The sequence below is a fragment of the Lycorma delicatula genome, chromosome 9 (genome assembly GCF_047948215.1).
Source record: "Lycorma delicatula isolate Av1 chromosome 9, ASM4794821v1, whole genome shotgun sequence".
In the NCBI taxonomy this organism is placed as follows: Eukaryota; Metazoa; Arthropoda; class Insecta; order Hemiptera; family Fulgoridae; genus Lycorma; species Lycorma delicatula.
The window spans coordinates 86,136,607-86,153,053 of NC_134463.1; the positions used below are offsets into that span (position 1 = coordinate 86,136,607).

The window sequence follows — 16,447 nt, forward strand, 5'->3', positions numbered from 1 at the left end:
CAATATAAAAGTTGGTATATAAGAAATAACAAAGGCTCTCTCTTTTTGAATAGAGATCGGGTATAACATGTTACTTCCAACAGAAAGGGCAAATTACAAGAGATTACAAGGGTGAATTAATCAAGAGATTTACACAATCTGTCACAATCATTCTTATCACTAACATAACTATAAGCATATCTGGCTTATACACCAGCATTTCACTCCTTAATTTCCTAAGTAAGCTTAAATGAATAGGTTGCTTAGTCATTTTCAAGAATGAGTGGTATCTCATAACCAACAAACTGATAGTCTAGAAGCACTTTGATATGGTGTTTTTCCAGACGTTATAAAATTTTTAGTAGAATATTTTTTTATGAATATACTTCAAAATTCTTGTATTAAAGCTTTGAGGAAGCAAGCAGTTCTACCCAGAATTAGATGCAAATAATAACACTATTGAAATATTTTAAGAAAAGAATATATTAGCTGTAGACTGCATATATATGCTATATATTATGAGTGCACAGAGAATTCCCACTAAATATTCTAAGACGCATCAGACTACATATGAAATTAATAAACATGATAAAACTGACCCTCATAAACGCTAAGTTGAAAGTAAAATTCAGAGGCAAACTCCTGAAACCATTTGAGATCAAAACAGAACTTTGCCAAGACTATGGACTCTCGCTGCTATTATTCAACTGTGCTCTAAAAATAGTAATGAGGGAATGGCTCAAAAAATGCCGCCAAAAGTAAAAATAGGCTGAAAAATCAAAATAAACTGTCTTGGTTTCGCCGACAACTTGGCACTGCTAGCAAACCACATCAACAAAGCTAAATAACAATTATTAGAACTTCAAAACATGGCAAATAAAATTAGCCTCTAAATATCATTTGAAAAGACAGAAATTATGCCCCAGAAACCAAAACATAAACAGTAATAAAATCAAAATACTAGTAACCCACTTTAAATATCTCTAACAACCTAAATGAAAAAACCTCAAACCAAATAAGAGAAACAAATCAGCTAAAGCTCAAAAATTAACCTGGTACACTTAACAATAAAAAATGCCTATCAACAAACGCAAAAATAAGACACTGCAACACAGTTATAAAACCAGAAGCCACTTATGCAGCAGAAACACTTTTCCACCTGAACAAAGAATCAAAGACAGACAGACTCCAAAAAATCAAAAGAATAATTGGTAAAACCTGCATCAATAAAAAGTACCAGAAAGATGGTTAGTGGTGAATTGTGCCCGACAATGTTGTGTACAAAGAGTTAGAACCCGTCATTAATATCATGCGTAAAAGGAGACTTAGGATTCTTTGGACATATCATGAGGATGCAAGATTCAAGACTTGAAACAGCTAGTGCAGTAGAATCTCAACTTGAAAAACACCAAGACAGGATGCAGATGGATCAGAGAAATAAGAGAGGATCTGAAAGAAATTGGCCTTCTGCCAGAAGATACCACAGATAAAATAAACTTAAACAAGAAAATCAAGAACAAAAACACTCATTTCACACTCACAACACAAACATTTTCAACACTAGAAATGGCACAAAGATTGGAACATACAAAAAAGAACTGGGAGAATACAAGGCCCAAACAGTCCCATCAAAGAGACTTGGATAATGGACTGACTAAAGTGATCCTGTGCGGTCATAAAAGATAATAATAATTAGCTGTAAAATATTTTAGCTAATAATTTAAGTGAGAGGATTAATTACAATTTTTTGATTCAAGTACTTATGATTAGTATATTTGAAGTTAATAACAGCATAAAAAAAAAATGAAATTGGTAGGAAAAGTGGATCAAGCTGTTACAGAAAGTAATCTACCATTTCAATCTGCATGCCATGTAAAAACAGTTAAACTCTTAATTTTTATTTATAAAGTTAATAAAAATACATTTTAATTTTAACATTCTGTTATATTTTTACCTAATTTTCGTTTTACTTTTTGTTTACAGAAAAAGAAAAACCACAGTCAGAACAAATTGTATGAAATAAGTAGATTGATTAGGCTTAAAAAACTGAAAATTGAATAGAAACAAATAATGATTTATAATGAAAAATTCATTGTGATATTTCATTGAAGTATACCTGCGCTTGTAGATGATATTTAAGATTCTCTTTAAACATCACTGTCATCATTAATATTAATGTGCTCGTAGTTAGGAAAATTTTTATAGAATTATTAAGTTATGTTATGAGTATATCATTTATACTGCAATCAGTTTAGATATGCAAATAATTAATCATAAGCTTCATACAATAAAAGATGTTTTTTTAATATTAAAATATAAAGATCCAGTAGTATTCATCCCTCAAACTCAGTCTACAAAAGACTTGCTCAAATATTGGTACTAAAATATTATGCTAACAAAGTGGCATCAGGATGAGTCATACTAGAATTATATGTCTCACATATCTTGCCTTATAAGAAATAGTGTTACGAAATTGAATATTAGACTGATATTTACTCAATGAACATACAGTACACTATTTTTTCTTCCATTCTGTATTTTATAGGTAAAGACCAAATTAATCATAAGACTTCACTCTTCTATGTTAAATAAAAAGTTATTTTCAGTAATGCTTAATTAAGCCATCATAAATTGCTAGGAAAGAAAATAATAATTATTGAAATCTGAGAATAGTGCGGGTCAAAGATGACATTACATAAGTTAACATTATAACATTAAGCTAACATCACAAAAATACAAATTAATTACTGATATTGAAACAAAAATCAATGATTAACTAATTTACTAGGCAATTATTCTTAGCATATCTTTTTCTTATTTAAAAGTTTTGCAGTGAGGAAAAATGTCAATTAATTGCAGAAAGTATGTTTAATTAACTATTCCTCACACATCATACGACAGGTAGCTGATGTTCGTATAAGGCTTAATGTTATATTATTTTGGATTAATGATTATAATAATTTAATTCTGTATATTAAGAAATTACCCCGTTATACTAATATAAAATAAAGATTGTATAAAAATACAATTAAAATGATAAAAAATAATAACAAAACCACATTTTTTGGGTATTTTATGTTATATATTCCTCTACATCCCTTCAGGGATATCTTAATGTTTTATTAAATCAAGCAAAGTTAATTCTAGCTGTACAATTCAATTTAACCCTTTTGATTCATCCATAAACAATATTTAACACTTTAAAATATAAGAATGAGACTAAGCAAGAACCAGTATAAAACACAAGCATTAAATAATGAAGTAATATGTTGTGTATCAACAACTAATAAAGTATTTTTAGCTGTTGTAATGCAACAATTTTTTAAGATATGTAACTAATTAGTTTCAATTCATCATTTTGCATTTAAAAATTTAATTAGTTAAATTTTATTAGAATGCTACATATTATTTAAGAAATTTTTTTTTTTTTTTTTTTTTTATTAAATAGCAAAACTCTTTTACCTCTCTGGTATTCCTGAACCCTTCCTCCTTCATACTGTATCAAGTGGTTCATTAATTTATTATCATTTATTTATTTAACATATTAATCTCATTTAGAATTATCTTAATTTGTTATTTTTACTTATTTCTGTTAATTCTAAATATTTATCATTGGTGGTCTGCCACATTTGAGTTTTTTCTGTATATGTAAAAATTATTTTCATAAAAAAATACATTTTTTATGTATTTTTTTACTGTATATGTAATGATTATTACACGTACAGAAAAATACACATTATATGATTTGATAATTAAGAATTTTTATATGTTAATAATTTTTTTTTTTGTGAATGATTAATCTGTTGAATACATTACCAAAATTGTTTGTAAATGTAGCTATCTGAAGAAAAAAATGTATTTGTCATAATTTATTTTATATTTAATATAATATTGTAATAGAACAATGCATTAGTCATTATTGCACACTCCATTGTTACATTTTTAAATAAAGAAAAAAAAAATTCAATTACCCATATTTTGATGTTTTACAATATTTTGATAGCAATTTCATGAACATAATGCAACTGAAATAAATAATTTATATTACACAAATGTGGCAGTAGACTAATTTTATTATAAAAAAATAAGTTATTTATTTATTATAATATTTTATTTAAGCAATTTTTTTTTTTTTTAATAAATAATGTTAAATGATTTATTGATTTTTATATTTTTTACAAATCTACTTAATTTTTACTTTCCTGGCAAATAAGCTAGAATAGCTATAATAAAATGGAAAGCATGATGGTATGTCCAAAATGAGGTACCAGGTTTTGTAAATATTTATGTTTTAGGAATTCAACCAGTTGAATTCCAACCAAAAGCCACTGCTTTTGGCCTTTTAACTGAGAATTGACCAAACCGATTCTATATAATGAAATATTTCATTATATGGGGAAAATTAAACATATTAATTTTTTTCAAAATTTGTTAGGAAGCGGGGATATCACAAAAAGAGTGATTTTGATTTTATTAGAGGCATTTTAGAGAAAACTTTATTAAATTAATTTGTTACCTACAATGCATTTATAAATTAAAAAAAATTCAGAAAATCAACCCCCACCTCTTAAAATTGAAATATATGTTTTAAGAGAGCATTAAAAGATTTAAATGGCAGAAAGGCTCCTGGAATAGCGCAGTGCAGGTGAGGAAGCGATTGATAGATTATACAAACTGGTGTGTAATATTTATGAAAAGGGGGAATTTCCGTCAAGACTTCAAATAAAGTGTTATAGTAATGATACCAAAGAAAGCAGGGGCAGATAAATGTGAAGAATACAGAACAATTAGTTTAACTAGTCATGCATCAAAAATCTTAACTAGAATTCTATAAAGAAGAATTGAGAGGAGAGTGGAGGAAGTGTTAGGAGAAGACCAATTTGGTTTCAGGAAAAGTATAGGGACAAGGGAAGCAATTTTAGGCCTCAGACTAATAGTAGAAGGAAGATTAAAGAAAAACAAACCAACATACTTGGCGTTTATAGACCTAGAAAAGGCATTCGATAACGTAGACTGGAATAAAATGTTCAGCATTTTAAAAAAATTAGGGTTCAAATACAGAGATAGAAGAACAATTGCTAACATGTACAGGAACCAAACAGCAACAGTAACAATTGAAGAACATAAGAAAGAAGCCGTAATAAGAAAGGGAGTCCGACAAGGATGTTCCCTATCTCAGTTACTTTTTAATCTTTACATGGAACTAGCAGTTAATGATGTTAAAGAACAATTTAGATTCGGAGTAACAGTACAAGGTGAAAAGATAAAGATGCTACGATTTGCTGATGATATAGTAATTCTAGCCGAGAGTAAAAAGGATTTAGAAGAAACAATTAACGGCATAGATGAAGTCCTACGCAAGAACTATAGCATGAAAATAAACAAGTACAAAACAAAAGTAATGAAATGTATTAGAAATAACAAAGATGGACCAATGAATGTGAAAATAGGAGGAGAAAAGATTATGGAGGTAGAAGAATTTTGTTATTTGGGAAGTAGAATTACTAAAGATGGACGAAGCAGGAGCGATATAAAATGCCGAATAGCACAAGCTAAACGAGCCTTCAGTAAGAAATATAATTTGTTTACATCAAAAATTAATTTAAATGTCAGGAAAAGATTTTTGAAAGTATATGTTTGGAGTGTCGCTTTATATGGAAGTGAAACTTGGACAATCGGAGTATCTGAGAAGAAAAGATTAGAAGCTTTTGAAATGTGGTGCTATAGGAGAATGTTAAAAATCAGATGGATGGATAAAGTGACAAATGAAGAGGTATTGCGGCAAATATATGAAGAAAGAAGCATTTGGAAAAATATAGTTAAAAGAAGAGACAGACTTATAGGCCACATACTAAGGCATCCTGGAATAGTCGCTTTAATATTGGAAGGACAGGTAGAAGGGAAAAATTGTGTAGGCAGGCCACGTTTGGAATATGTAAAACAAATTGTTAGGGATGTAGGATGTAGAGGGTATACTGAAATGAAACGACTACCACTATATAGGGAATCTTGGAGAACTGCATGAAACCAGTCAAATGACTGAAGACAAAAAAAAATGTTTTCTGTTCTTTTGCTCTTATCTCCCATTGGCTAAGTATTTTTTTAAAGCATATACTTCATATATTAAGCTATCAAATTATTCTACATTTTTTTCTAAATAATATACTTTCAATTTAAAATAACTAAAAGTTGAAGGGTGTGTTAAATTTACAGAAAACTTACTTAAGAAAATTTGTTAAGCTTAACCTGTATTTGAATATCTTAAGAAAAATCTTAACTTTAATTTATTCCCTAACTCTAAAAAATACCTGTTCTTTTTTTGTTTTTTGGTTCTAATTCTTTTACTTTTTATTATTAACAAATTATTTTGTATTTTTTTTCAATTACTTAAAGGGATATTAAAATAAAAGTAGCTTTGGCACGTACGTTATACTCTGGATCCGAAATGAGAAGCAATTTTTTTCATTAAACTTATAACTATAAAATTTATTATCATGATTAAAATAACAAACGTTTTTCTGGTTAAAAAAATAAAGTCATGCATAGCCATGAAGTCCATGCTTTTTTGCTTTTTTTTATTTTTGTGGGAAAGTAAAAAATATTGGCAAATCAGTAGATATAGTAATCATCTTTGGAATCCTCAAAAGCAAACAGATTCTAGATATGATTCTCAAATTTACTAACAGTGCAAATCCTTAAGATCACATGCTACCCTCACAATACATTGACCTATCTTTGTTTTTGAACCTCCTCCCTTTAGTTTTCTCACATCCAGCACAATAAAGTCATTATGGAATTCATCTATACATTTTGTACTTGATCATCCAATTCTTTGCTGTTCAGCTACAGAATCCTAAAACATACAGCACAAGGTATACAAACAACATGATCTGCCCTTTTAAGCACCGAGCTCATGTTTTTAAGATCAAACAAGCAGAAGAGTCGTTATCTTCTAAAAATCATGAATGTAGATGTAAGTTATGATAATAAACATAAATATGTGTACTTTACAATAAAACACATATTTTTATAAAGGATAGTAGAATAAATGAAATGAAAAACAAATTAAATTTTTTAAGTTCACATGTATAAAGAAATCACAATCCAGGGTTGTAAAGGGACCCCTGCAAACACAGATAATTAAACCAAGATGGTTAAAATTCATCAATAGATAAAAAAATTAATAAAAAAAAATTTGAGAACATATATAATTAAAAATGAGAAAAAATAAAACATATTGTGTTTAATTATACACTTTCTAAATACAGATGCACACATTAAAATCTATAAATATTTACAAAAACATTTATATAAATATTCAGAAACACAAACATAAATGTAACCTTAAGATATAATATGAATAAGATAACATATATATGAGTACATACGGCAATGTAATTTTATGAAATTACATGTGAGATAAGAATAATGTAAAATATTCCAACCGAAACAGATTGAAAAAAAAATTATTAAAATTCAGACTGAAGTGAGTGAGATTTTTTTTGTAATTTAAAAAGTTTGTTAATTTTGTATTCTAAAATACTGTCATTTATGCGTACTACTTTAAATCTACAACACAATCTTGCATAAGGTACACAACCAAAGAAAATGTGAAGAGGCAGTTATTCGAAAAGCATATTTAAGAATCACCAGATGACATCATTGAACCCATATTTATAAAACATGTAGTCAATTTGTCTGCTAATAAATTTCTGCATTTTTTCTATCCCAAAAATTGCTGAACATGTTGATCAATCAGTTAGTTACATTCTCACACTCATTACACTCTCACACTCAACCCATATTTCACAAAAAAATTTTTTTTTTCTTTCCTGCTACATCTTACTCCATGATTTAGCCCCATACTATGAAATAGGGTGTGTTCAATTCTATTTTACAATATTCTTAAGAAACCTTTCACTTAAACAGTTTAATCATTGGCATATGACTTTTTTTTTCTTTTATGATTCATTATTCATTTAAAATGATTCAGAATTAGGTTATTTCATTACAAACTGCTTCTCTCTATATATTTTTGCAACCTTTAAAAAAGTTATTGCCCAGTCTTATTGTTTAATTAGTACCAAGTCAAGCCTTTTTTTTTAGTTATGCTTTTGATCACCTACCACTTTCAACTGTTCCTCTATATGCCAAAAAATCCACATCATCACCATATTCCAGAAAGTAAAAAAAGTATATGTTTCATTTTAATGTCTCTTCATTCTCTCTTCTTATTTTTTTCAAAAACTATATTCAATAAAATAGATAAAATATCAAACAGATATTTATCAAAGCAATAAAAAATTTATAATACTATAAATTATTAATAATTATTGATAATATAACAACAGTAATAATTATAATTTATAATATAAAATAATAATATTTATTAAAACAATAAACAGATAAATATCAAAACAGATATAATATAAAATACTAGAAGATGTAGAGTAATTTAAAAACTGAGAACTCTTACTGGCTACACCACTTCATTTACCTTCTCTAACCAAACTTGTTACAATTGTTATAAGATTCTGTTGCATTTTAAAATCTTTCACAATGTTGTAAAAGGATTCTGTGTAGGTCCATTCATAAGTCTTCACAAAATCATGACAAACATTCATATTCTTGTCAATTTACCTATACTTCTCTCACTTATATGCATGCATGAACTACATGTTGTGTAATCCCCTACTGTTGAATCTCAACAACAATATTTTTTTCATCATCTGCTTAATCATAATCATTTCTTGAAGAAATTATCCACCATAATGATAAATTATTATAACACGTTATGTACATGATGACACATTATGTACCTACACTGATATTTATATAGCATTTAAAAAGAAAAAGTAACTTATGTATTTTAAATTTAATCTCATTAACTTCTAATTTTTAGCTGTGTCACATTGATAAACACGCCCAATTTGTTCTAAATTAATGAAATTAAGAATAATATGGATTCTTTTTTTCAATTTTGGCCTTAACAATTTGATAGGGTCAGAAAATAATTTCTATTCAAGAAACACTGACTGAGTAAATTATTAACTATTACCTTACTAGTTATTATATCTTTCCCTCCCAATTTTTATTAGTTATTCAAATTAATAGACAAAAATCGGATAATAACCATAAACAGAAATTAATTTCATCATCTGAGGTCTTCAACCAAGCAAACATCAGATCTTAGCACACAAGCTAAACTTTAACCATCTATGCATTTAACATCCAAGATCCATAGCACTTATGATTATTCATGGCTTACCATATTTTGGGAAGGTTTTATCAAACCTGGTTCCTCAAACCACTCAATAAGCATTAACATTTTAGAATATATGATCAGAGACATATTAAAAAAACCAAATGTGAAATAAATGCACAACTGATTGAATTCATAACCTTACAATAAGTGGCGGCTCGTAGCTAAAATTAGTTGGGGTGCTGTTCCAGAAACTTTTTTCTGGGCCTTTTCAAGGCCACGGTTAAAGCTTTCTGTAGAATAAATGGACTGAAAAAAAAATCAAATAGAATGGCTGGAAGCAGAATAATTTAATTTACACTTTATCACATTCAAAAATATGGTACACAGTTTTTAAGCACAATGTGCTTAAAAACCGTATTCAGTTTAACCTAATAAATAATAAAATATCAATACAGATAATATTTTTTGGTATTAATAATAACTTAATAAAATGTGCACTTAAAAACACTGTAGTCCAACGGTGTTTAATTTTAATTTCTCTGTACAAAGAAACGAATACACAATTAGTTTTAACTAATTACCTTCTCTTTCACCCTTCCAGCATGTTTTTGGACAGATTTGGCAATCAAAAAGCCCTTGTTTTCCACCATCTTCTTATCACTACTGAAAAAAACAACTAAAACCACTTTCACATTCCTTTCACAGACTAAACTAGAAAAGGGAACGTACAAGGAACATTCCATAGACACGTGGAGTAAAAAAAAACTACTTTCCACCAGCACCAGGGTCGGCACTACAGGAGAAACAGTGCTCTCTCTCCCTCGCATGTGGCTTCCTATGTGCGCATGCGCACAACAGCCAAACACCATGCTGATGGAACTGTAAAGGACATAGTTCCATACAAAGAAAACTGGCGGATGGCTACTCATATTAAGCTTAAGGATTATATATTGTACAAGTATAAAGAAAAATGTTATCAATATAGAGTGAAAATAAGGGATGCTGCAGTTCCACAGTGCCTATATGTGAGCCGCCACTGCTTACAACACATGATGGCAGAACATTAACCTCATATTGTAATAAAAAAACATAAAACTTCAAAACAATATTCATAATTCTCAACACAAACAAAAAAATTATAAATTATAATTTATACAGAATGCTTATTAATAGTGAATAATTCCACAAACTGAAGTTTGATTAAACATTTTTATTTAAATATAAATGATTGAATTTAATATTTCAATGGCAAAAAAATTGCTAAAAATAACATTTTTAGCAATATCTAAATCGTTATCAACTATTAAAGGAAAGGAAATTAGTAACATTGCATAATTTGAATGTATGGAAGTCTGTGTGTGTGTGTGGGGGGGGGAGTGGTTGGTGGTGTGTGATGGGGGGGTGTCTGTGACCATTCTAATTTCTTGGAAGCGAAGATGCAGCAATAGATGGAGTGATGAGGGAAGGTACAATATATTCTATTACAGTAGCATAATAATATCCCAGATTTTTTCACGTGCTAGGCTATACTTAATGCCACAAATAAGGAATATGAATGATAAAGTAATCTTTCAGTTACTTTGCATAGATTAAAAATGGAAACGCACTTTAGTCACAGTCACAAATAAAATTAATAATTTTTCACCTAATATCTCATTAAAACGTTTATATTATTTGGGCATGAAGTTAGAGGCAACTCTGTATTACTGCACTTAATAACAGGTGAGGTATATTTTCTATTAATTTACTGAATTAAAACATATAGCAAACCATAGAAATATGTCCACCCATGAACAAATTCATTTCTAATTAAGGCTGATAGAAAAACACAAACATAAAAGTAATCTCACTCAACTTAATCTAAACCAATTACCCATTCAACACTTATCAACCACATTATTAAAGTTCTATAGATAATCTTACACAGATGCAATAACTAACTTGTTATATGAAAAAAATATATATTTGTAACTTATGAAAACAAGTGTCATTTAATTTTTCAGGCAGTTTAAAATAAAATAATATACGTATATTTATTCATGCTTTTGTGCAATTTTTATACATCAAAATTATTTTTTTGTGTGTAATGTTATCTCGAATTAGATTTACCTTTTTATTGCTCCATAGCAAGTAAATCTGGGTTGTTCAAAATTTAGCTTAAAATTTGTCTAATTCATCCAAAAAAATATCATAAACGAAAGATTGAAACAGTGCATTGAAGAAGGACTACAAATAATAAGGATAAATATTCTGACCAATGAGAGGTACCTCTGATTAACTGTTTGTCGTAAGGCATATTATAGAGAAGTGTCATTAATATAATATAAACTTTAAATGTTATATTTGTGGATTTCAGACAGGCTTTTGATAGCATACGAAGATCAGAACTAGATGAAGCTAATGAAAATTATGAAGTTGACAAAGATGGCTATGAGACATGGAGACAAAAATTAAGTATGAGAGCATATAGAGTGAAGCATTTACATTTAATAAGAGATTGAAATCAGGTGATGGACTGTAAGCCATTCTATTCATTATTTTGCTACATGATGTCATCAAACATATAGATCACAGAGAAACAATATTTAATAGAACTAACCAAATATGTGCTTACGCAGACAATGTTGTGATAATTGCAAAATCAACAAAATACATGTTTGAGATTTAAAAAGATTAAATATAAATATCAGAAAACCACATATTTGCTAGTCTTTGTGACTAAAAAAAAGGAGGAACATACAGAACATATGCAGAGAGGGTGACACATTTGAAAATGTTGGTAGGTTCAGGTACCTAACCAATGTGATAGATAATGAGGGAAGTATTAATACAATTCGAGATAGGATTCAAATGAGAAATAAGGCTGAGAAGCAAACTAATAATCATAATACAAAAATGAAAATATATAAATCACTAATTAGACCAGTTGTCACCTATGGAAGTTAAGACATGGACACTGCCAAAATATGACCAAGAAGCCCTGAAAAGATTTGAAAGAATTGTGCAACATATATATGGCCCAATTAGAGAGATATGTGGTGAAGTAGATACAACCAGGAAACAGAGAAGGTACTGAAGCATGAAGGCATTGAATAAGATTTATAAAAGCACACTGAATACAGTGGCTGGGTCATTTAGGACAAATGGAAGAATAGCACATGCCTAAGAAAGTATTAAAAGGACATAGTAGAAGGAGAGGCTACCAAAGAATAAAATATTACTCTTGATGATCTTGGAAGGACGATGTGGGAGATTGCGAAGGGCAGGGAACATTAGAAATAATTGGTAATTAGATCAAGGCACACACATTGAGCTGTAGGGACAAAGAATTCATCAAAAAATTGGAAATTGTTTTCTTTTCAACTGGTACAAAAAAATTAGACTATTGAAAAATAAATGATTATAATTACTTAAATAGGATTATTAATTATAATTATAAGACCACAATTGATCATGTTGATCAATGAACCAATAAAATCTTAAGATTTTAAAATACTAAATACTTAGATCTTCAGTAAGCTGGTTTAGGAATATAAAATGATAGTTTTGTAATATTAAGAATTATGATGAATTGAGAGGATGATGCAATGAAAATTTCATTTACATCAATAAATTTGTCATGGTAAAAATGGATGATCAATTTTGATCTAGTACAATTTTATTAGAAAAACAACAAATTTCAATTTAACAAAATATGATTAAAATAAAGTTAATAAGAAGAGTAATAATGTAATGTTTCCAGCGGTATATTAAACAACTTTTCACATCCAACGTGTAATTAAACAATTAAAAAAAAATAGGTACTAATAAAGAAAACGCAATTAACCTCATTAAAAACCTATGCACAAATGTTAATTGCCGTAAATAATATAAGGAAAGATTTTAAATAAAACTAAAATGTAACAAACACGTGACAACAATAATTCTTACCATAACACTGTTACACAATTCGATCACTACTATTAACACTCAAAACTCCATCATTACCGCGAACAAATTACGCAGTACACCATGCAGGATTGATAGTTATTCAAGGAATTGACTCTTTAAACTGCATTTTAACCACATCAAACATTTTCAAATGTTTTAACGGGACCAAATCAAACGTAAAACAAAATTATAATTTTGAACTTATAATAATCTAACTTTTTACAACTATTTCAGTCGATATTGCAACAATCTCGACGTTAGTGACAGTTGTACTAGCTAAATGCTAATGTTTTTAGCGTTTCAGCTAACATTATTATGTGGTTTCTTTTAATTACTAAGAAGCTCTTTTAGTTGTATTTTTATGATCTGCATTCTTGTTTTATGGATTGCATTATGCTTTTCACAGTTATATTCACTGTTTTTAATACACACAGAATTTTTTTTTTTTTGAAGGGCAAAAATCGTTTTGCGTTATTATCGCTCGAAACAAACATATTCTCACAAAAAAAAATCAAAAGACTAGACCGAAACTAAATACTAAATCATACAGCAAATATCATTAAAAACTAACATTACAGTTGGAATCTTAAAAATAAGATACATTTATTCAAAAGAAAACAAAAAATATAAAATTCAGATAAACTCAAAATTTAACGAAGTCCGAAAAAAGTGTAAAGGGGGGGGACCTTTTTCCATAACAAAAAGATTAAAGAACTAAGATAGAAACCATTAATAAGATTACAACTACACTAAAAAAAGTCTCAGCATCATAATGAAATATACATACGAGTAAAAAAAAAAAATTGATTCAAAAATGGTTTGAAGAGTGTGTTTTATAAAATTAATAAAGTCAAGAATAATAACACGAGTGAAGACGGTTGGCTGCACGCGTGTTTAGCAGCGGAATCCACACTTACTTTACGCGGAGTTCCCAAATTGCTAGGGATCCAGTAGAAACTCACTTTTGTGTTGCGAGGTTCAACTCAGCGATTCATTACAGATTTCGCTGATGATGGGTATCTATAATATAAATCTTCTAAAGCTTGGAGTGCACTACACGAGTCGCTACAAATATGGACATGATGGTACTTTAAGTTAATGATATTCAAAGCTTTATTGATGGCGTACAGTTCGGCAGTGAAACACTTTGTGAACTCAGTGATACTAGGCGAACTAACCATATAGTTTCTGTCATTAACGACAAATGTTCATCCAACAGTGTCATTCTGTTTCGACCCATCTCTGTATACTGTTGTGTTTGTCTTGGAGAGAAGTTTGTAAAATATTTTCTGAAAGACGGTAGGTGTTGTTAACCCACCGGGTCGGTCTAATGGTTAAACTCATCATTACAAATAAACTGATTTCGATTGAGAGTTCTAAAGTTTATATTTTTATACGGATTAGAATACTAGATCGTGGACAGCAGCGGTGTTCTTTGGTGGCTGGGTTTCAATTAATCACAAATCTCAGGAATGGTCAACCTGAGACTGAACAAGACCACATTTCATTTACATTCATACATATCATCCTCACTCATTCTCTGAAGTAATGCCTTACGATGGTTCCAAACCACTAAACACATGAACAGGATTAGGTTGAGCAAGTAGATGTATCAAAATTGAAAGATTCTATAAATGGGTGGTGAACACCCATTGGTGCTGTATAACATGAATGATTTCATTCCATTGTAAACGAGAGTTCGTGAGGTCTGCTTTAAAATTCATGTGATTCAGTTGTCCTTTAGGACGGGCAAAATAAGATGCTAGCAGATGGAATTCGTCTATCCCAAAGATGGTTCACCACAATCAACATGATTTGATCTAAAGGCAATTGTAACAAGACAAAGGAAAGCGTGACGTACAGCATCCAACACCTTAAGCCCGGTACAACGCGCTGAAGAGTAGGGGATGCAACCATAAACCAAACGGGACCGAACTAAAGAATAATAAAAATGCAACATTGATCGATCAACTCCCCACTTAGTAATGCTAAGGACTCGTAGAATGTCTAGAATTTTTTAACATCTCGCTTTTAACTGTTTTACGGCTATCAAAAAGTAAACCTAAAAACTTAACATAAGGAGAGATAGTAATTGGCTCTCTGTTGAGAAAGACTTTTGAAATAAAAGAGTCTCGTAGACGAAAAAAGACTACACATTTTGTTTTCTCGGGTGAGAACGTGAAGCCGTGACCTTGGACCAAGCATCAAGGCGAGATATAGTATTCTGTAGTAGTCTCTCAGCTGTGGCTGTTGAACGGGATTTGGTTTACTGGCATTTCTCCCGCCACCACCTCATCCGGTCAAACATAAGACCTAATGTCCGCGCCACAAAAGGTTACTGTGCCTCAGTTTAAGTGACCAATATTCCTATTTAGTTCCTAGAGCTAGCCTAATAGCGTGAACGGTGTAAGATGGTAAATATACAATCAGCTTTTGTGTCCACCCGTTCACAATTTCAACTGTTTGAAATTTAGATCCGGAGCATTGTGATCACCGTTCCCGCTCCGGTACTGGCCCGGCTCGAAACCGCATCCCAAATACCTTGTCCTCCCAACCTTTAAAGAATCTCCACATGGCTGCCCGAACTTTCACCACTAAATCGATTGGGAGAGCCTTTTCCATTACGATAGTAGTTTCGTAGGAGGTTGTTTTAAAAACACTAGTGGGTACAATTAAGGTTCTTGCTCTATTCCTGTCCAACCTATGTGCTCACACGGGCGCCGGTTAGTGCTCATACTCTCAAATACGCCACTGTACACCATGCAAAATTGACGGCCCGAGAGCCCATAGTCTTTGCGAGCAATCCTCTTAATTGTGCATCACAGAGTCGACGTCCACCGCTACTTGTTTGACATAGTCGCTAAACAGCAAAATCTCATCAAGCAAAACATCTAGGTACTTATGCACTCTTACACGGCTAATTGCAAAGTCTTTTTATTTAATATGGAGATTTCGACAGATTGATAATTTGTCTGCACCCTTCAGAAGCATATACTTTGTCCTGGGCACAGAAATCTCCCTTGTAGACCAACTCGGAGTTCGTAAATTAACAATTTCAGCGGTATAAATTGAGTTCACTAAGGGAACTAGGACCAAATTTTCGTTGTTGCGAACAACATTTTTGGTGGTACTTTGTTTTTCAATTTGCCTCAAAATCTATGAGATATTTACAAGAAATTGGCTCAGTAAAAGTACAACTAGACGCGGGGTTCGTGCTTCCGCGAACTCGGTTAGTCCAGAGGGCTACGATGTTAGACATTCAAGATGTCCGAACGAGGCCTACAGCAAAGGCAAAAGATGAGTTTGAAAATCACCGATGTAAATGTCTACTGA

The 16,447-nt window shown here is 30.4% G+C and overlaps 2 protein-coding genes across 4 annotated transcripts in view; one reads left to right on the forward strand and one right to left on the reverse strand.

Moving 5' to 3' along the window:
• The window catches only part of LOC142329747 (putative inorganic phosphate cotransporter), a 133,923-nt gene extending 129,787 nt beyond the window's left edge, over positions 1-4,136 (forward strand). Inside the window, exon 10 of the mRNA XM_075374494.1 lies at positions 1,963-4,136. Within this exon, the coding sequence (XP_075230609.1) occupies positions 1,963-1,997 (35 nt within the window). The 3' untranslated portion in view covers positions 1,998-4,136. The remainder of the gene's footprint in view (positions 1-1,962) is intronic.
• Atg12 (Autophagy-related 12) overlaps positions 1-13,257 on the reverse strand; it is a 257,464-nt gene extending 244,207 nt beyond the window's left edge. The window contains exons 1-2 of one of the 3 annotated variants that reach the window (XM_075374497.1): positions 13,115-13,190; positions 8,106-8,226 (exon numbers count right to left, since the gene is read on the reverse strand). The gene's annotated coding sequence lies outside the window, so the exon portion shown is untranslated. Of the gene's footprint in view, positions 1-8,105; positions 8,227-9,765; positions 9,848-13,114 lie in introns of all 3 variants that reach the window. The other 2 variants (XM_075374498.1, XM_075374495.1) reach the window with 2 other exon arrangements.
• Positions 13,258-16,447: the final 3,190 nt, after the last annotated feature.